At 39.3% G+C, this 21,252-nt stretch overlaps 2 protein-coding genes across 2 annotated transcripts; one reads left to right on the top strand and one right to left on the bottom strand.

Annotated features, from left to right (window-relative positions):
• Positions 1-802: 802 nt before the first annotated feature.
• On the bottom strand, positions 803-20,912 carry LOC146462889 (methyltransferase-like protein 27). Its single transcript, XM_085085050.1, has 4 exons — positions 20,826-20,912; positions 7,570-7,716; positions 6,246-6,621; positions 803-1,965 (listed from the first exon to the last, which is right to left on the bottom strand). The coding sequence occupies exons 2-4, from the start codon at positions 7,693-7,695 to the stop codon at positions 1,787-1,789; spliced, it is 681 nt and encodes a 226-aa protein (XP_084941176.1). The 5' UTR covers positions 7,696-7,716; positions 20,826-20,912; the 3' UTR covers positions 803-1,786.
• On the top strand, positions 13,607-16,040 carry LOC146462890 (uncharacterized). The gene has a single exon (XM_085085014.1). It carries the CDS (start codon positions 13,881-13,883, stop codon positions 16,038-16,040), a length of 2,160 nt encoding a protein of 719 aa, XP_084941140.1. The 5' UTR covers positions 13,607-13,880.
• Positions 20,913-21,252: the final 340 nt, after the last annotated feature.

Genomic DNA, 21,252 nt, shown 5'->3' with positions numbered 1-21,252 from the left:
AAATGATCCCCAAATTGAACTGCAAATAATCCCTGGACCGGAAAGGATCCCCAAATTGAACCGCAAATGATCTCCAAATTGAACCGCAAATGATCCGCGGACCGGAAATGATCCCCAAATTGGACCGCAAATGATCCCCTAACAGGAAATGATCCCCAAATTGTACCGCAAATGATCCCCTGACGGGAAATGATCCCCAAATTGGACTGCAAATTATCGCCGGAGGAGAAATGATCCCCAAGTTGGACCGCGGATGATCCTCGGACACGAAATGATCCCCAAATTGAACCGCAAATTATTCTTGGACACGAAATGGTCCCTAAATTGGACTGCAAATGATCCTCGGACGGGAAATGATCCCCAAATTGGACCTCAAATGATCCTTGGACACGAAATGGTCCCCAAATTGAACCGCAAATGATTCCCGGACACGAAATGGTCCCCAAATTGGACTACAAATGATCCTTGGACGGGAAATGATACCCAAATCGGACCTCAAATGATCCTTGGACACGAAATGGTACCCAAATTGAGCCGCAAATGATTCCCAGACACGAAATGATCCCCAAATTGAACTGCAAATGATTCCCGGACACGAAATGATCCCCAAATTGAACTGCAAATTATTCCCGGACACGAAATGGTTCCCAAATTGGACAGCCAATGATCGTCGGACGCGAAAAATGGTCCTCAAATTGAACTGTAAACGATTCCCGAGCAAGAAATGGTCCCCAAATATAACCGCAAATGATTCCCGGACGCAGAATGGTCCCCAAATTGGACGGCAAATGATCTTCGGACACAAAATGATCCCCAAATTGAACCGCAAATGATTCCCGGACACGAAATGGTCCCCAAATTGGACCGCAAATGATTCCCGGAAACGAAATGATCCCCAAATTGAACCCCAAATGATTCCCGAACGGGAAATGGTCCCCAAATTGGACCGCAAATGATCCTCGGACGGGAAATGGTCCCCAAATTGGACCGCATGCAAATGATCCCTAATTTGGAAAAATGAGGCGTTTCGTACAATTCGAGCACATTTTAGGCGTTGTGGTGGTATACACTTACGTAAATTGTGTACTGTCAAGAGAGTCTTGATAAAGTTTAAATATAACCACTGGTGTTCAGTAGGAACTGTCCAAGTTTGAATTCATTCCGTTCTATGTCCAGTATGGTGAGGCGATCGGGGATCATTTGCGGTCCAATTTGGGGATCATTTGCAAGCCTGTACAGTAATTATCCTATACTCTTTATTGGCCAGTTTAATACAAGGATATCTTTTTTATTAGGAATATATTTTTCAGTGAGTGACACAGGCATACTCAGAAAACGAAAATCCGCGTTCTCCCAACAGGAGTCCAACCAATGGCCTTCCAATTACTGGAAGCTATAGGGCCATTATACTCCGTTCACGTGACAAACATCCCGCATACTGCTAGGATTTGAATGTCGATATGCATGTGGCATATATGCCATCACTATGATGAATAATCACTGTTTCTAATTATGTCAAAAGGCGGGAAATCTCAAGTTTACAGCTAGCAAGAAAAGCGTCACCACAGCTTTGACCCATCTCACTTAATTTTGGCTATTTATGTTATGCCCCACTGAAAACCACTTTTCTGACGTGGACCCTCTGTCAACAGATTACTGCCACCATCATCATCATCATCATCTGACCATCCCTCTTTCTTCGGAAACACTCAGTAAACATGCTAGAAAACAGACGTGGTACGACGTTTTCATGGTTTATTATTTTGTTTAATTTTCTGAAACTTGTTCAGCTCTCGGAGACTTTGTAAACAAACGCACTGCACTCTCTTGGCATGTCTTCCTTCTCATAATGAGGAACTTTCCCTTCACTAAAGATTTTCCACCTTCCTTGATTTTCTAGCTCGACCATTTTCTCTCCGTACGCTTCTCTATCGGCTGAGCGCATGCTGAAACAAATCAGTCCACCTGGCGCGATCAGGAAACAAATGCAGATATCAAAATCCAGTCACTGTTATCAATGTACAATTGAATTTGCATTTTAGACGCTACACGGAAACTGCAACAATGACGATGATTGATACTCATCCGCCTACGTTTCGTACTTGACCATTTATATATGTATGTTTGGTTGTATTAACAAAGTTGGTAAGGTGATTTGGTCACCGTAAAGAGATTCGAGTGCTGACGTTTCAAGCGTTACCTCAAAGGCGAATCATTTCATCATTGAATCAGAACAGATTCGCTCTTACGCTCTTACGAAAGGGAACCATTTCTTCATTGAATCAGAACGGATTCGCTCTTACGCTCTTACGAAGGGCTAACACTTGTAAACGTCAGCACTCGTATCTCTTTACGGTGGCTGAATTACTGTATCAACACTGCTGTGAAAAAATAAACATACGTTTGTCCTCCCCCACCCCCACGACGCAGCGACACAGTTTCTTTATAAACTAACCCTCTTATCCATTTATATCCATTTATAAAAACTCATTTTTATTGACGGACTTTTTAGATTCTTCCCTTCTCCCAATTTTAAACATTTTTTAAAATTATCTCTTATTTATTCATTTTTTATTTAATTATTAAATATGTCTGTAAATAGTTGATGGTGCTTAATTTTTAAATATTCTTTATATTTACAAATGTATGTAAATAATTATAACAATTCAGCCTTCTGGCTGCCATATGATTATCCACAATCTTTATCTATCTCTATGCGGGCCCATTACAAAGTTGCCAACATTTAAGCTATGCAATGATTGGGGCAGGTCAGTGAATTGCATGTTACTTGAGATTTGTAAGTTAGAAACTGAGGATGTATTTGTAAGTATGAAACACAGAGCTGAGGGTTTTCAAGATAACGGTTATATGGTAAAAGATAAACTTGCATTTCGAGCCTGTTTTTTTCCTAGATGAGATGCTAGTCCATCGATATAACCTCAGCAGCATGTCACTTAAGTACCCTGGGTGAAGAGACACAATAATGTGGAGTAAACTGGCCTGGCTAAGAAAAACAATATGCCACAAAGACAACAGCGTGTGAGCCGCGTATCACCCATGAGAGGTAATAGAATTCTAATTGAATTTCTAATGCATGGACACCCGCGACCCTCTGGTCTTCCAACCCAAAGTCCCAATGGACCGAAGCGCTATTAAATCACAACACCACCGCGCCTCTATTTAACAATTATCCTGCGAAATTGCGCGGAATATCGCCTGATATTTGAGACATTTAGCACCAGGCTTTTCGGCAAAAACTTCAGACGGCGAACGGCTAGAGATCACGTGACAAGGCTCTGACGTTACGTTTGCGGTTTTCAACGTGCGTTTTCAACGTGGAGAGGTAAGTTTTCACGTAAGTCATTTACCTCAGCGACAAGAGTCGCACTTTTCAATTTTTTGAAACGTAAAAATGTCAGATTTGTATGTAGCAAGTCTTTATGTTGATGTTTAGGTGTAAACTAACGCGAAAGAGCGAACATGGAGCTTTATGTTGCTGTATGAAAAAGAGCGCTACTGCTGTTCGCAAATTCAATATGGCGGCCACTTCAAGTGATCGGTGTAGCTAAAGCGGTAGAAGCCATAAACGTCAAACGCCAAACGCCTAACCTGAAACTGCAGTTTCCGGTTTGCCGTTAACGCAAAAACCCTGGTGCTAAATGTCTCTACTTAGCCGACGAGGCCTTAGGCTGAGTTGGCTAAAATCAGGCGATATTCCGCAAGATTGAGCGGGATAATTGTTTTATAATTCAACACATTGATAACAAAGCATAGGCTTATAGCAAAAAAGATGGACGCGATCTTTATTTGTCAAAAAAAGAAACTTGAAACATTTTCCCGCCCGCTGACCGGCATGAATGAACGCGGCAGCTTTGTTCAAGTTTAAATGAAATCGAGAGCGTTTTGCATCAAATTAAAAAAATGAGTACTCGTCTAGTGCGCCAATCGCTCCGGCAAAATTGTCCACAAATTTCTTGCCTCAAAAGCTAAAACCAGACAGTATTTTGAGGCTGCGGAGGATTTGTTGTGTCAGCCGGGCCGAGCTGAACAGACTGGAAAAGCTTTTCAACGAATTTTCTCGGGTGAGTGTTTCTTTGTTTACTACGCATTGTACGCAAGCAATTTCACGATCTTTCCTCAGTGTTTTGACAAACGCATCTAGTGCCTTGTTGCTTGCAAGAACTCTGGATCTTTTATGAAACTAAACGGTTTTTCAAGCGGCTCTGATGCTTTTGAGAATAATTGCTTTGTACTCCGTCTCTTTTTTGTCTGACAGAAAGCGAAAATTTCTCGAGACACTTCAGTGCGAGCTCAGATTTTCTCAGGTGGTTTTCTCCATCTCTTCATTGCGAGTCGAGATATATTTTAACGGTTGCGAGAACCAATCTAAGGAAATACATGTAATGTTTGTAATTTCTGAGCCCTATAACACGGGACAATCCAAAAGTCTAGCGAAAAATATATCAAACGTTTTTGATGAACTGTAATTTGCCAGTTCATAAACAGAAAGGTAATGCACCAGTCAATGTCCCCCCGGCCGGGACATAGCGGGGCATTTGCGGGGAATTTTCCGTTATTTGACGAGCGAAAGGGCCACAGGTATCGGGGACTTTGACCTCTTTTGCACACCATCCAAGAACAGCGGGGGAGTGGACGGGGCATTTTCCACCGAAATGTCAATGTCAATTCTTGACTGGGTCAAGAATCGCTAATCCAGTAAGATGGCGGTTTTTGGCCTTGAAAAGAAGGTAAGAGTCGTTTTATCTTAATCACCTTATATCTTTGGCTGAATATACCATCCATCTTTAAGGTCGTTGTATACCGTTTTTTCATTCTTTTCCTTCCTACCCTATTTCATGTTTTCCTTGTCTTTTCTCCTGTGTTGCCTTTCAAGAAGCTCAAAAAAGTTCTTTATTATTTAAGTCCTCCCAGAAACCTTTCCTTATTCTTGTATCTTTGATCTTATAGCTCAATCTGCTTTCTTACTTAGCAGTTAAAGTCATTCTTTCTTTTTGTCATCCTGGCCGTCCTACCTGCGGCGCCAAGAAATTGTACATGTAAATTTATACAAACACCTAATAAAGTTGAATAGTTGAATGAGCACTTGAAAAGCATTGTATGCGGTGACGCGTGTTTCTTGACAAATAAAGTTTAAACCATTTACATTAGCCTGTGTCTTCCACTTTTTTTCAATAATAGCGGGGGATATGAGCGGGGTCATTAGCTTCAATTAGAGGAAAAACCTGACCTTGGGGTGCGGGGCATTTTGCAACTTTAGCAGTGAACGCTTGTCAAATGCCCCGCTATGCTCCGGCCGGGGGGATGCCGGGGTTTACATTGACTGGTGCATAAGCAGTCGATTTTGCACTAACCATTACAATTCTTAACAGCAAACTTGGTTGTCTTCTTTATGTTCAGTACAAAACAACGTTATAAATAGTTTGGTGTTCTTGCGAGGTCGTTACTTTTTGAAAATGCTCTGCAATTTTTCTCAATCCCCGACGCACGAAAACTACGTATATCGCAGGATATCTGTTGAGTGCGGGCGACGTATATTGAGTTCACCATGACCATATTTGGGCAGTGTCACAATCTGTTGAATAATAATTTGAGTTTTACAACAACTGTCAAAATTCTCGCGCGCTGATTGGCTCGTAGCTCTTGTCTAAACTAATTCCGCTCGTACTTTTCCACGTTATTGTAAAAGAAAAATCGACAGCAGATTTCTATTGTCTATACTCTTATAGACATCAAATTGACGTTCAAAACTTGGCAGTGAAACCACTCGTCTGCGGACTCGTGGTTCCAACTTGATTTTTGAACATTTTTTGACGTTATTTTAAGATTTATAAGAGTATGGACCATCAAATTGACGTTCAAAACTTGGCAGTGAAACCACTCGCCTGCGGAGTCGTGATTCCACTTGATTTTTGAACATTTTTTGACGTTATTTTAAGATCTCAGTATAAGAGTATTGACCAAACAAAAACTGCCGTCGATTTGTTAAACAACAGAGTTTTGCTGATCTTTTGTTGTTTCGCGAAACGGAAAAATCAGTAGCCAGATTCACGGGGCCCTCCCAAGTTAAGATATATTCCAAATATTTTTTTTTGACGAAAGTCTATCGCCAGTCCAGCAATAGTCTACCGTTAAGAAGCAATTAATTCAGATACATTTAAACTTGGAAGAGGCTTCATGAATTTGGCCTCTGCGCCCTCCCCCATTAGCACCCTTTCTTTACTCACCATTCTTAACCATTCTAATCATCTCCACAAAAGCGGTTGAGCGGACATGCGCAAACACAAGCGTTCCCACACAGATCAGAGCATCATATTGACCAGTCTCGACAGCAGGAGTCCGTTGGTCACTGAGGGCGGCGCAGATGAATTTCTTGTAGACGTTTTTCTTTTTCGCCTCGTCTAACATCGCCTGTGAAATATCCAAAGCATCCACGTTGCTGTAACCTTGTTTATGAAGCTCAACACCGACCAGGCCAGTTCCAGCTCCTGCGTCCATTATTCTGATGTCGCTTTTTGGTTTGTCTTGGAAAGTTTCTTTGATAGCAACATCTAAACAATCTACCATCGGTTTGTGAAATACACAACAAGCTGCGCTTAGATCCTGCAATCAAATCACAGGACTTCATAGTTACTGTAACAAAATAATTAAAATGACGGCAAAGGGGTAACCATGTTACCTTAAAAAGGGCGTTTAACTCCCCCATCTCTAATAAGTCATTAAAACTCCATGGGAAGTTGAGTTGCCCTCCCTCCCCTCCCCCAATATGCTTAAGCTGTGTTCACAACTGTGATGGTCTTGCATCTGTCCAGTCTTTACTCTGCAGTTTACATTTATGAAATTTCAAAGTTTCACATCATCTATTGATGTCATTTAGCCAAACAAGAGTATAACCAGGGGCCCATTTCTCGAAAGTCCCGGTAACTTAACGGGCCCGATAAGTCTATTTTCAAATGTTTTTTCGCCGGTTACACAGTGATTAAAGACATGGTACTTGGCCAATGTTTTCACAGAATTATAAGATTTTAAAATTTAGTATTCAAAGCTAACAAAAATTGACTTCTTTTAAGAAACATTTATCATCAAAATCACTTATCGGGCCCGGTAAGTTACCGGGACTTTCGAGAAATGGGCCCCTGAAAGCTACAGTTCAAGACGATTCTCTGTTGCGGCACCCATACTCTGGAACACGTTGCCAGATGGGTTTACAGACCAAATGCCATCCTCGGAAACCCAGGGGCAGGCTAGTCGGGTGGAAGGGATTTTCGTGGGCGAACATTTACTATAAACTTTTCGCCCACGAAAATTCGTTCCACCCGACTAGCCGCCCCTGGTTCTCAGATAAACTAGCCGCCCCTGGTTCTCAGATAATGACCAAATTTTCTAATTTTCTTAGACATTGTAAAGCGCTTATGGGCTACATGGAATCAGCCCTGTATAAATGGCAATTATCATCATCATCATCATCATCATCATCATCATCATCATCATCATCATCATTATTATTGTTTTTATTATTATTATTAATATTATTATTATTTATGTCCTTACCTTGTCATACTCGACTGCCCAATCGCTATAAACATCTCTGATATCATCGTCAGTTGAGTTGTCGGTTAGATTTGACAATCGTCCGCTATAGTGCTTAGCATAAGCAAAACCTTCTTTATAATCCATTGTTTATGACAAGTATATTTCCTAACATTTGTAAAAGAACAACAACTTGTAAATAATTGAATAAATAAACCAGGGTGCCTTTTTTTGAAAGGGGGGGGGGGGGGGGTAATTCTTGTTCATTGTAACTCGTTGAAATATTGACTCAAATAAATAAGCCCTTTGCCGTAGTGTCTGCCTTGTCATCAATTTGGTCTGTTTAGGCGTAAAGTGACGTCTGGAAAGTGCATCTCTACTACAAGAGATCCGGAAACGAAACGTATTCAGAACAGTTTATTTGTGCGTCGTGTGGTCCTCTGCAAGTTTCGTCATTTTTGTTCTTGACAACAGGTAGCCTAAGTTTTAATCCTATTTGCTCAAATTCTAATGCTAGTACTTGCTTTTAATTCACTGGTTCGTTCCCAGACTTTTCCCTTGTAAAGTCGAAACGGGGTTTCTATCCTTAATTTGCTCCAACAATCTACTTTATCGACCCTTTAAAATACTGAAATTTTTAATTTCACTACCCTTTCGACTCTTTCGCAATGGTGATTCCATTCCTTTCGAGCGAAGCCCCCTTGACATCCCGGCCAATAGAGAGTTAAAGCAGCTACTACCGTGACGACGACGAAAACGTCACTTGAAAATATAAGTTCACGTTACTTGAACAAATTCTTCGCAATTATGGCAACACGTTCAACTTGTAACGAGACTCTCCAGGAACAGAATAAGTAGGAAGAGCGTTCCAGTTAAGACAGAGAATGGAAAATTGCCGTGTGCTCACCGGCAATTGTCATTTCCCAGGCCGTTGTTGTTTGACCGAGAACAGCAACGAAATGTACCAAAAAGCCAGTTGTATAAGGGCCATTGTTTTGCTAGATGATGTACATTGCATTGTTAGATAATTTACATTTGTATTGTACTTTGATTAGTTTATTATCTATTGTAATTATTCCGAAAATGCTTGTAAAAGTCACGAAATTCAGTGTTTTATCTGCAAAAGTATCTTCAATAAAACCAGTCAGTCTGTCTTTCTGATCATTAAATTCCACTGTTTTGCAATGTACTCGTTGTCGTCGCCGCAGAAAGAGACTCTGTACAAAGTAGATGCAATCTCGTACCCAGAATCCTCTGGCTTTTTGGTCAGCGGGTGGTCGCCAGTAGAGACACTGGGATAATGGAAAAATATAATTTTTTTGATTGGTCATCTGCATAACAATGGAAAACCGACAGGAAGTCCGTTGGCCATTTGCGGAAGTTAACCAAACCGGAACCCCCCCAACCAACTTCCTTGTTTTGCAGGGAGATTTGAAATGCCAAACCCTGGTTTTTGTAATTTTTATGTGTGTATCACGGTTTTTTTATTTTTTTTTTCTATCGCCTCCATTTTTAAAGCACACCAAAAATTAGAAACACTCCACTTCAAAGACGGGTTTTGAACTATGTCAGTGTAACAATTTCTCGCCGACAAAACATCAGCCGTTTTAGCGTAGGAAGTTTGCCACCACCGTCATACGACGGTAAAACAAGGCAAAATTCAAGCAGCTTAAACTGATTACTATCGCCGTTGCAAAAAATTATTTTCGGAAAAATCATTATATCAGTCAGTTTTGGAGCAAAAGTCGTAGGATAAGGTGTTGGTGAAGCCGTTCGCAAGTGAGGAAACAGAAACGTAATAGAGAGGACATTGGTGTCGATTCAACTAAAATATGTCAAGCATATTATTCACTAGTGAGGGTTATCATGGAAAAATAGAGAAGTTCTCTAACATCTATAAACCTAATTGTGGATGAAAATTTGTTAATGAAGTGATATGTTGTGGAACGGAGTCCATCTCAGGCTGACGTTTACCCTTCGGTTTTGCCACAAGGGAAACGCTGAAGATATCTCCAAGAAGACCAAACGCCGCACACGAGAGCAAAAGTTTCACTTTTTTCAGTCACCGCCCATCTTGCCAAAGCCTAGCTAACCACTCAGAAAAAAATTCCCACATAGAGGCGGAGGTAATCTATTTTATTTTAAGCATTATAATGGGGCGTGGAACATTTTTCTCAAATTTTGAGAGATTTTGTTCTGAGAGATTTTTTGAGTGATTTTGAGAGATTTTGTCAGATTTTGTTCTGATTGTTCCACTGATGTTCCATGCAAAATAAGAATAATTAGTTACTTGTCCTAAAAAGTGTAAAAGGCCGTGGTTTATACATTGTAGATTACCTTCAGATGAAAGTTTAATCTGAAATGTAATATTAGATACAGATTTGAAGTTTACTTTTACAGTAGAGGGGCAGTAATGAGAATAAAGACTTGTTGTCTGCTACTTAAAACCATCTTCTCTGCAAGAAAGTAAACACCCTGTGACAGTGAAGAGCCACCCAACTTCACCAGTCTAAAACAGGTGTAGATAATACTGAAGAAAGCTGAACTTCGAAATGTTTAGGTACTTTAAAAATCTTTACATTTATTTATTTCCCACACGTACACAGACAAACAAATAAAAGAAAAAATACACTGAAGTAGTGGAGAGGAGGCTTAAAAGGAACCATGGCGCTTATGAATATTAAGTCTCCTCAATCTTAAAATACAGAAGTTATTTTATTGCTTGGAGTTTTTTTATAACCAAACATATAATGTACACTGAGTTTAAAATTAAGATGGCGAAATTTAAAGGTAACGATAGTTTAACTGTACTCTGTTAATGTGCTGTACATTAATATGTAAGTAAAAATGATCTAACTTTTCTGTTTTCCTTACACATATGTAAAATGCACTTGATCATCTTTAGGGAAAGTTGCACAATATAAACTTTTATACTGTTATTATTATTACTAGACAGTCAGAATATTAACAAGAAATTTGTCGTAGCCAGCAGATTTGACCATAAAAGTTTATACTTCCCAGTCAATCATATCGTTTACTGTTATTCTGCACTGATAAACAAACAAAAGAAAAACTTTCAGACACTACAAATTACTGGCTTGCAAAAAAACCACGTTCAATATTACTAAAGAATAACAAGTCTATAAAATATATATGTTGAACATTCCAAGGATTCCAATGGGTCCTTTACTCCTTTCCCCTTCCCCATTGCGGTTAACTAACAAAAATTTGTAACCATTATCTCATCAAGTATAGTATTGTTAAGTATAGTTAAAAACTGTTAATTATAGAGTGATTTTGCTTAACTCATGAAACATAACGTTTTACAGTCAAATATGCTTTTTAGACCCCCCCCCCAAAAAAAAATAATAATTGCTCTTTAATCTATTTTATGGGTTAAAGAAACATCACTAACCTTATTGTTTATTCTGCTAACCAGCTAAACAGAAGTTTGAAACATCTTTAGATATAGTTTTGTAACTGATGATATAACAAATTTATATGATTTTGAATTTTTATTTTGAATGTGTATTTCTATTGTTCTAGACCTTTGATCAATGCAGCTCACTAGGCTTCCCACCAAACATTACACAATATGCTTCATGACCTAGATTGTACCCTGGTAGACCATCAGAGTCCAGGAAGGGCTTGAACTAAGAGTCACATTTGACAATTTTGATTTTTAGGTCTTAGCTAACATTATTATCAAGGGACAACAAACTTCCACAAGCGCTGGATAATTTACGCAGTTCATTACTTTTGACAGGGTGTCCAGCAAAGGTCTTAACAACACTGTGCCCATCATTCAGGATATTGGGGAGATTGACAATAGTAATTATCTGTTGTCAAAGCAAGAGCTGCAAGATCAGAGAAGAGATTATATTATACTATTCAGCAGAGTGTTGGTTGAGTACTTCCCTTGCCTGAAGTCAATTAAAAGTGTGATGTACCTAATCACATACAGTGTATTTGCCATCCAGTACTCAAAAGACGTGTAGCTACTTTCGGTAGTACGTTTTCAAATAGTTTATTAAACAACGTTTTAAAGCATGGTTTTCTTCCGTTCAATAGTTCAAAAGATATGAATTTTCCAACTTTTGGTTACACTGACGTTAATGACTGACGCATAATTTCCATGCGTGCAAGATAATAAAAAACTCGCTTGAATTTTTCAAATGAAAATGAAGTTCAAATCGACATTCTATTATACAAGATTGAAAATAGAATATATAAGGCTTTCAATATCAATTTAACTACGTTTGTAGCATTAAAAGGATAGGAGTTTCCCACTTTTCAAGTTGAATCAGTGAACAGAAGAAGTACTTTTCAGTTGTAGCATCGCGTTTTTGAGTTCTCTTTCGAGGAGCTCGTTTACAGCTTTCTCAGGAGCCTTCGTGTGTGCAGTCCACGAAACATTGCTCACTGGTCTAGGAAGATTCAAGATACTTAGCACCTTCTGTGCTGCAAAGTGATAAGAAATTGACTTGCCTATTTCCAAAACCACAGCACTCAAACTCGAGTGTAAACAAAAAATGCTAATAAGTTGAAATGAAGCCGTTGCCGCGAAAAGGTCGCTGGGGAGTCCACGCCTTACAGAGATTATGTCACCTTGAAAACTTATTAACTTTTTTTACGAAAATGCCTTTTTCTCAATGTTCTCGCGCGTGTTTTAAGATTTTAAATAATTTGTTTTGAAAATGTAAGTTTAATTAATTAACTTTAATTTGATCGAAAAATAAACATTCGGCAAAAAGTAGCCCCTCGAAGGTTTGGAGTAACCTTAAGTCCAGAAAGGATGAGGAATTCGTAAGGTTATTACGTTCATACGGAAACCATCAGCAAAAATTCTGTTAAAAAGTAATTTTGGAACTCCACCAGGCTAAATATATACATGCATGTCTTCTTTTCTTTATCTACTGTTTGAAGAACCGATTTCAGATGCGTTTCAAAATCATCAAAATTGTTGTTAGGTGGTCTATAAATGGTCTCCATGACAATTTTGTCATTGTCGTTGATGTGGGTCTCTATAAAAATACTCTCAAGGGCATTATCTTTTTGAAAATTCAAGTCATTTCGAACAGTATACATCTGATAGCCCATGTTTTCCTGTTGTTTTTGACAAACGAGTAACATGGTAAACGGATTAATGTCTCACTGTCATTGTGGAGCCACGTTTCACTGAAAACTTATATTTCAGTTCTGGTAAATACTGATGCAGATCATCCACTTTGTTTAACAAGCTTCTCGTAAATAGATGAAACAGTGAAGAGTGGGATTCCTCCGAAAAACGACTGGATATTTCAGTTTTGAATTTGTCCCCAATATCGTACTCGCATTTCTCAAAATCGTTTTTGATTACATTATAATAGCTTAAATCTTCTGATTCCGTCATATCTGAGTATTGTGAAAATGGATCGAATGTTATATTTTTCAGTTTATTAAGATCAGTCTCTTTCTCCAACACTTGGTGTGTGATCTGATTGGAGTTAAATATTTCAGTAAAGTCATTATCCTTCATATGTAGTGGCTTGCTTGCCCGGCAAATAGTTCAGTCAGTTAGTTCGTCAAAAATATCACAAGCAGTTTTTTAACTTGCACAAATGATTAGACTGCAACCAACATGTGACCAGTGAGTTCCGGTATAACTTTTCATGTTTTTTATCTCTTTTAATAATTGGTACAAATGATAAGATTAGACATTGCTCGTAAGTATAAGCTTGATTTACTAAATTTGCGCGACTCACAAGTCGATTGTGTCGTCTGCTGTCGGGAATTATGCGATGTGTCGTTAGGATTGATCTTTGTTGCAGATTACGTGATTTTGTCTTTGTTTTGATTATAAGCAATGTGATTTGAGAAAGTGTTAAGTGACAGACAACGCGTGGAAATCGAATAGCCTTGAACTTTGGAACCTTTTAATTGAAACCCAAGACCAGATGATTGATAGTGATAGAAAAGACAATAGAAGACATTAGAAGGAAAACCTACGATGGCCCAGTGGGGTCACAGTCCAGTTTTAATTTTTGACAGTTCAGTTTTATTTTTTGACAGTTCAGTTTTAATTTTTCACAGTTCAGTTTTATTTTTTGACAGTTCAGTTTTATTTTTTTGACAGTTCAGTTTTATTTTTTTCACAGTTCAGTTTTATTTTTTTGTCACAGTTCAGTTTTATTTTTTTCACAGTTCAGTTTTATTTTTTTCACAGTTCAGTTTTATTTTTCTGTCACAGTTCAGTTTTATTTTTCTTGACAGTTCAGTTTTATTTTTTGAGTAGTCACCAGATCTCTCTCGATTGTGTTGCACTGTCGTTTGGTTGGCGGCCATTTTGTACGATGGACGCGATCATAAGACAAACTGTGCGGGAGGAATTGAGGCGCTCCAATTCTAGTGAATCAGAAACAGTGTCTTCTGCTAGCCAGCATAATAGTGGTCAAAGTGACGAAGGATCGGTCTCGCCGGGATCGACGCCGAATACATTTTCATCGCGAACGGTCACCCGGCTATCTGGTCTTCTGGACCGAATTCGGCATGGCAGTAGTGGTAAAAGTAATTCAACCAAGAAGCGGAAAATTGAAAAGCAGCGTAGGGTACAGGTACGATGGATGCATTATGACCAAATTAAGGAAAAGTTTGTTGCTGTTCGACAGAAGAATGGCGGTGGGAATCGCTTTATAACATATACTGATGCAGACCCACTGAAGATGGAAGAGCTTGTGGACAGGGCGTGTGCGCTGTTTTTCCCGGGTGGAAAGAACAATTTTGCTGGTCATATAGACGAAATGAACAAATGGATCTGTGACACAACGGGAGTGGCAATTTTTGATTTTCCTGGCAAAGGAACTGTGGAAGACTACCTGAAGAGTAATGGATTGTATCCTTCCTCCACTTATTTTTACCTACGCACCCAACCACGACATCTTATGAGTGATGAATTTGAGGACAGCAATTACGCTGAGGCGACGAACACAGACAACACGTCATCCACACAAGTAAGTTCTGTCACAGTATCAGTAACGGCATGTACTACTAAATCTGATGACAGGGATGTGTGCAATGTATGTAGCTGTTCTTTTGAGAAAGGACAAAACTGTCTTCGTTGTGAGCAGGACCTCGAGTACCAGCAAAGTCTCATGGCCGATTCAGTTGACAGTGAATCACCTGAAGAGTTTCAGCCCGAAAACGTCCATGCAAATGATCAGTTGACTTCCTTTACTACTCCAGTGTCTGTGCATGAAATAAGAGAGCTTCGTTTGGCCCATTTTCAACAAGACACCTGTCATCCACCTGTGCAAATACCAGCTAGAAGTCAAGATAATCACGATCAAAGGCTTGTTCCTCCAAGACCAAGTGAGGACGAAGTGTCCCCTAGCACTGTGGACGGATCTTGTGGAGTGCTTGAAGAGGGAGGTTATGTCCAGTTACCTACAGTTGGTATGCCAAGAGAATCAGCAGAATGCATGGGTTCAGAAAATAGTGAAATTGCAGGGCAGGTGCTTTCACTAACAGTTCACCGTTCATGTATTTGTAAAGATATGATTGAGCATTTTAAAGATGAGAAAAAGTTGCAATCTGAGTTAGTGTTTACGATTATCAATGAGAGGGGGCAAAAAGAAGAGGGTGTGGGTATCGGAGTTTCAAGGGAAGTTTTCTCTTTGTTCTGGAAGGAGTTTGCAAATAGCATGACAATAGGGGAAAGGGAACGAGTACCCTCTGTGAGGCATGATCATTTCATTAAGGAGTGGGGAGCTATTGGGAGAATCTTAGTGAAGGGGTTTAGATCGGTTGCCTACTTCCCTTTATTCTTATCAAAGGCTTTCATGTGCTACTGCCTGTTTGATGCAGAAGTTCCTGAAGGCATTGTTCTTGAGTCTTTCATGAAATATTTGTCTCCTGTTGAAGAAGAGCTGGTTTCAAATTTTCTTGGAAAAGCTGACTTTGCAGATGAAAATGATGAGTTGTTTGATTTCCTAGAGAGATTTAATTGTAGGTCACAGGTCAGTCCAGAGAATTTCAAGAAAGTGCTTGTAGAGATTGCCAATCAAGAACTGATACAGAAGCCTCATGTCATGGTTGCCACCTGGCAGCCTATTGTTCAAGAGCTTAAACAGTATCCACAGTTTCAGACCATTGCAGGTATTCAAGGCTTTTATGATAGAATTAATCCAACAAACAAGAAAGTTCTCAATTCACTTGAAGCACAGCCAAACACTGAAGCAGAACGAGATGCGCTAAAATTTCTGCAGAGATACATACGAGGATTGGACAATGCAAAACTAATCCAGTTCTTAAGGTTCACAACAGCTTCTGATGTCTTAATTACCAACAAGATTGAAGTATCCTTTACCAGACTGGAAGGTGCTAGTTCCAGACCTATAACTCACACGTGTGGGCCGCTCCTGGAACTGCCTTCCACCTATTCCAATTTTGTTGAATTGAGACAGGAGTTCAATAATATTTTGGAAAAAAGTAACTGGGAAATGGACATTATGTGAGTAACTCTTCAAGCCCCATTGTCATCATGGAAATTCACACTCCCAACTACATGTAGTATTAAACATTTCTTATAGTTTTACTTTAAGGATGGGAAATGCCTCAATGAATTTCATACTATCAAATTGTTTAGAACCTTGATTTTCTTCCTTGATTTGTACCTGGTTGTATTAATTTTGGTTATAGTAGAAATTATTGGCCTGTTAGTAACCAATTGATCTGACATTGTTGTGTTGTTTCCTCTGCACCTTCACCCAAGGAAGGTTGCATGGCCATGTGATCATGATGAATAAGGGCATTTATTTATCTGCTCGTGTTGTCTTAGCTCAATTGCCTACTTTTGCTTTCGCTCTTTGTTTGTTTGTTTGCATGTTTTGTTAAAAGATTGGGAGGGAAGCGAAGCTAACCATGAAAAGAATTGACCGACTAAAGAATTTGTTTCCCAAGTCAATCCTTTCATTATGTCAACTTCCTTTCAGTCCATACTCCGAAAAAACAAACAAACAAGCAAACAAGACAGAACAAACATTGTTGTGAAGCACTGTTATTTTATCTGCATGTTACAGGTTTTCAATCATGAGAAAGATAGCACTGTTTGCAATCATATGATTTTTACTCCCATATGTTCTTTCGGGCTCTCTTACTGTAAACATTAACACAAGAACAATGCCTCACATGTTGGGTTTGTTTATTCATCAATTAGGTAACTAAGAAGTATGTTATACATGTCCAGTTCACATTTGATTAACTGACCCAATTCATTTGCCTTGTTGTCCCTTTCCAGTTTATGTGACTATTACACAATGCTTCAGTTAAAAATGATTTGTTGCCTTGAAAAGACTTAAGCAAAGCAAAGCTTTAATTTTCAGGAGAGTTAGGGAGGGAGAACGTGAGGACAGATGGCTTGGTGCCAGTTATTTTAAATTGTTGGAAATTTAGTTGTCAGTATGCACTTGGGCAGAATATTCCAAGATGTGTATGTTATTATTAAAGGATACTGAGATTGTCCAGTGTTTGCCTGTTGTTTTATTTTCATATCATAAGCATTCTGTTTTTACAGAAAGAAGTACAACAATAATATAACTCTTGGCAAAAGGACAGGTCGTGAAAATGATCTTGACATAGACTGGGATAAATGCACAGGAGAGATATTAGATACTTAAAAGTACCTCTCCACTGTACGTCTATGTCAAAAACATTTTCACGGCCTGCCCGATGGGTCAGTTGAACCAAGGAAATCTGGAAACCCTGCACTGTATTAGAAAAGCTCATTTTTTATGTTAACTTGTCAATCTCTTGAATTAGTCGCAGATAGAGATCAAGTCCTTCATTAACATCTTGTGGTAAGCTCAGTCCAAGAGCATTCATAACTGTTAAAGCAAACTCCTCAAACTCTTCACTAAAATCTGCGGAACACATGGTTGAGTTATAATTAAACTCTTCTACTTCATGGAGATCAATGTCTACTTTGAGGTCCTCTGTGTTGTAGAGGTGGGGCAGGAAATACATGCAGTCGGGTTTTCTTCTAGGACCACTGCTGTTACCAAATTTGCTTGATGCTATTTGATGTTGATTCCACATTTCAGCAACTTGATAAAGCTCTTGTCTGAATATGTTCATGAAGCAAAATCGAATACAATCCTGGTGAGCAGGGTCAGAGCCATTAAATAGGCCCAGGTCTGACAAATCTTTGAAAAAATTTATCCACCAACCAGGGCCATCTTTTACAAGTTGGGACCAATAGGCTTCAATTCTTTGGTTTGCTGTTGATCTGCCAATGACAAAACATCTCTCACCAGCATTATCATCGTTGTGTGAAGACCTAAGGTAAGTATGTATTGCCTCGATGACACTGTTTTCAGTTCCATCATCCGATCTGATCTTTCTTGGTACTCCACCTGACTGCTTTACAGCGTCCAGAGAGTATTTTGCAATCACTTCTGGGTTTTTGTTTGTGGAGCCCACCACCAGCCAAATAAGCCTTCTTGAAAAGCCATCGATACATCCGTGCACGCTGAAGCCATATGGCTTTAATTTATCGTGGCCATCGATATGCCAAATGAAATTCGGTCCTTTCGAGTGGTAAGCCCTTCGACGCAGCCTCTTTTTTCGTCTGCCATCCACGCCATCAGGATCGAGTTCTCTGAGACACCTCATGACCGTTGCTCTTTTAACAATAACCCCCTTCTTTCTTAGCCTGGACTACATCTTACGGTATCCCACAAAACAACCACTTTTCCCTAGTTCCTTCTCGATGGCATTCTTCAGGTCGTCATCAGATATGGTGGATCTTCTCGACAGGGCTAAGGATCGAAGACGTCTTTTCAGGGTTGATAAACTGATAGAAATGCCGTGGAGTTTCAAGAATTCAAGTATTTCCAGATTGCTGTAGCCTTGTTTGAAGTACTGTGATACAAGTTCCAGCTCATTTCCATCAGAATTATTACTGTCCCTCATGCATGGCGTATATGTTGGTAATGGCATTTTGCAGCTCAGACGTTTAGAGATTTGTTCTTTGAAATCAAAATGGCGGAAATTAAAATTCCCGCCTTTTCAGCGTACAACGAAGGAGATGGTAAAGACTTGTTTCCATACCTCAAACTGCCCTTGGACATTTCCTCATGAAGTAGGCTCAGGTTAGGATAAATAGCAAAAAATTTCCATATCTTGGAAGCGAGTCCTTGGTGGACTAGTGGATTGGGTCACTGCCTAGTACCCTGACAGCCCGGGTTCGAATCCCGCTCTATTTATATAACTTCTTTTTCTACTCAAAAAAAAACTGAACTGTGAAAAAAATAAAACTGAACTGTGACAGAAAAATAAAACTGAACTGTGAAAAAAATAAAACTGAACTGTCAAAAAATAAAACTGAACTGTGAAAAATTAAAACTGAATTGTCAAAAAATAAAACTGAACTGTGAAAAATTAAAACTGGACTGTGACCCCACTGGGCCATCGTAAAAACCTTTGTAAGAACTTGAGCAAAGGAGGAGAAATCAGGTATCCCATGAGTCTCCGCGAAAAATTATCGACCAGAAGGTGTCAAGTATCGATGCGAAGGCGAGCGCGCAGTCCGAAATCGACTGAATTTCAAGTGGCTATTTTTCCTTATTCAGGATCTGAGAATGTAAGGTAAATCGTTTTGTGCATTGCTTTGGCAATTAAGTTCAAGCTTGCATTACAATTTCGCAGCTAATTTGCCTAAGAATAAAGAAAAACACAATTGTTTGGAGTGGTATGCATGATCGACTCGCTTTGTTCGTTCGCGGCTCTCAAAAGCTTGACCCAAATTTGACCCTAGCGAGTTCAATCCTGGGTACATTAGCGTGAAATCTTGCCTGTTGATGCTCGAATAGTATCTCCTTTGAATTTTATTCAAGGTCCCCTTAAGTCCCCATGTTTTAAAGGAATTTGTGTTCGTTGAAGTTTGCCTAAATTGGCGCCAAACATGTAAACAACTGCATAATGCTTTTATAGTAACTGCTTTTGAACGATCACTCGTTTTCCCGGTCGAAATGAACAGTACTTTAAGCACGATTCTGTTTGGTTCTATTCGTGTAAGGACATTAAGTGGTGACATAAATGCTTCCTTTTACGTCGATATTCAAGCAAACGGTAAATGCATGGAAGAAGTCGAAGAAGAGTCGAGTAGCAAGCGGCCGTTCAATGTTTCTGATCGCACAAACAAGCAAAGAAGCCGCTCTCGTAAGTCTTTTGGAAAACTAACGTGTCCCATGACCGTTAGAAACCGACAACAGGCTAAGTTTGACGAATTGACATAACTCTGACTGTCTAAATCTAAGCAATTCACGTAAAGCAATAGCGACGGAGAGGGCAGCTCAACGTTCACTCCGAGAAGCCCCATCGCAAATGCAAGATCACGTATCAACATCGAGTTGATAATATAGATGGAAGCGAGGCATTGTGGGATACCTGAATTTTCCTCCTTTAACTTGAGCTTTAGGGAGAGATCTTCGTGGTGAATAACAAAGAAGAAACAAATCGGGATTTTGTGTGAGTGTGTTGGGCTTTAAATCTTGGAGGCAATTCCCAACACTGCTTGACGAAAATGTTGTTGTTTTGTTTTTTTTTTCGGAGAAAAACGGTTCTTGTGTAGGTAAGAGTTATGTCTTCAATAATCTGATCTATCATCAGAAGATTCATGCCTATTTTTTGGTTCTTTTTGGAGATAATTAACTTTTGAATATAACAAGGGTCGTTTCCCATACTAACAGTACCGCAAAAAGCACAGTTTTCAAAGTGAAAAGTCTACAACTTGTTTTTGTTATTTTTCCTTTATGCTTGATTTTTCGCTAAAATGATAGCTGGAATGGACTTTCAACTACAAAAAGCTGTTCTATCATCTGAAGAAAAGTACATTTTCGTACTGCGAAATGGCGGTTTCAGCGAGCCTACGTCATCAATTTGCTCTAATTGCGGAGCTTTCAGTCAACTTTTCTGCTCTCATGTCTCATTAATTATTTAATATGCGTAAAACGACCGCCGGTTTCCCCATAATGTGATGCAATTTACGGACCGTATTAAAACTCTTCCTTACGGACCGTGAGTGAAGTTCACGGACCGAACGAACTGTACGGACTGAAAACATAGTATTACGGACCGTTTAATACAGTGCGGGTTTATTAGACAACCTTCCTGTGATAGAAAGAAGGCGAATATGCTTCCGGTATGCTGCAATAATATATGGCCCGGAGCGAAAAAGTGGCTTGAACCCCACGAGGAAAAGGATTTTATGAATTTTCGAAGCAAAGAAATATAAAACTTACCTTGTTACTTTAGAAAACAACTGTAAACAGTGTACTTTCGGTTGTGAGGAAATCGGCTGTTGTCATGAAACTGTACTGACTTCGAAGTGAATAATATAATTTACGTTACTTTTCCCACAGGTATTAGGTAACCCAAGCTCTATGACCTTTGTAACGTCACGTTGTAATTTGAGTTTCACGATGAGTGTTACACAATAGACCTCTTTCATAATGGAGGGCATAATTAGTATTCTTTTATGTGCATGCAAATAAGCCTTCTTGACCTCGCTTTTGAGTGAAAATACTTTTGTTTTTACACATGCTAGCGAGGCCAGGAAGGCTAATTTAAATGCATACAAAAGAATAACAATTAAGCCCTCCATTGACGAAAGAGGTCTATGGTGTAGCTTGGGCTTTCTCTGCTTTTCTTGATTTATGTCAGAAACCT

The sequence above is a fragment of the Pavona decussata genome, unplaced genomic scaffold (genome assembly GCF_977016875.1).
Source record: "Pavona decussata unplaced genomic scaffold, jaPavDecu1.1 SCAFFOLD_184, whole genome shotgun sequence".
Taxonomy (NCBI): Eukaryota; Metazoa; Cnidaria; class Anthozoa; order Scleractinia; family Agariciidae; genus Pavona; species Pavona decussata.
The sequence above is the reverse complement of the archived record's forward strand: the minus strand, read 5'-3'. Positions and strand labels throughout refer to the sequence as shown.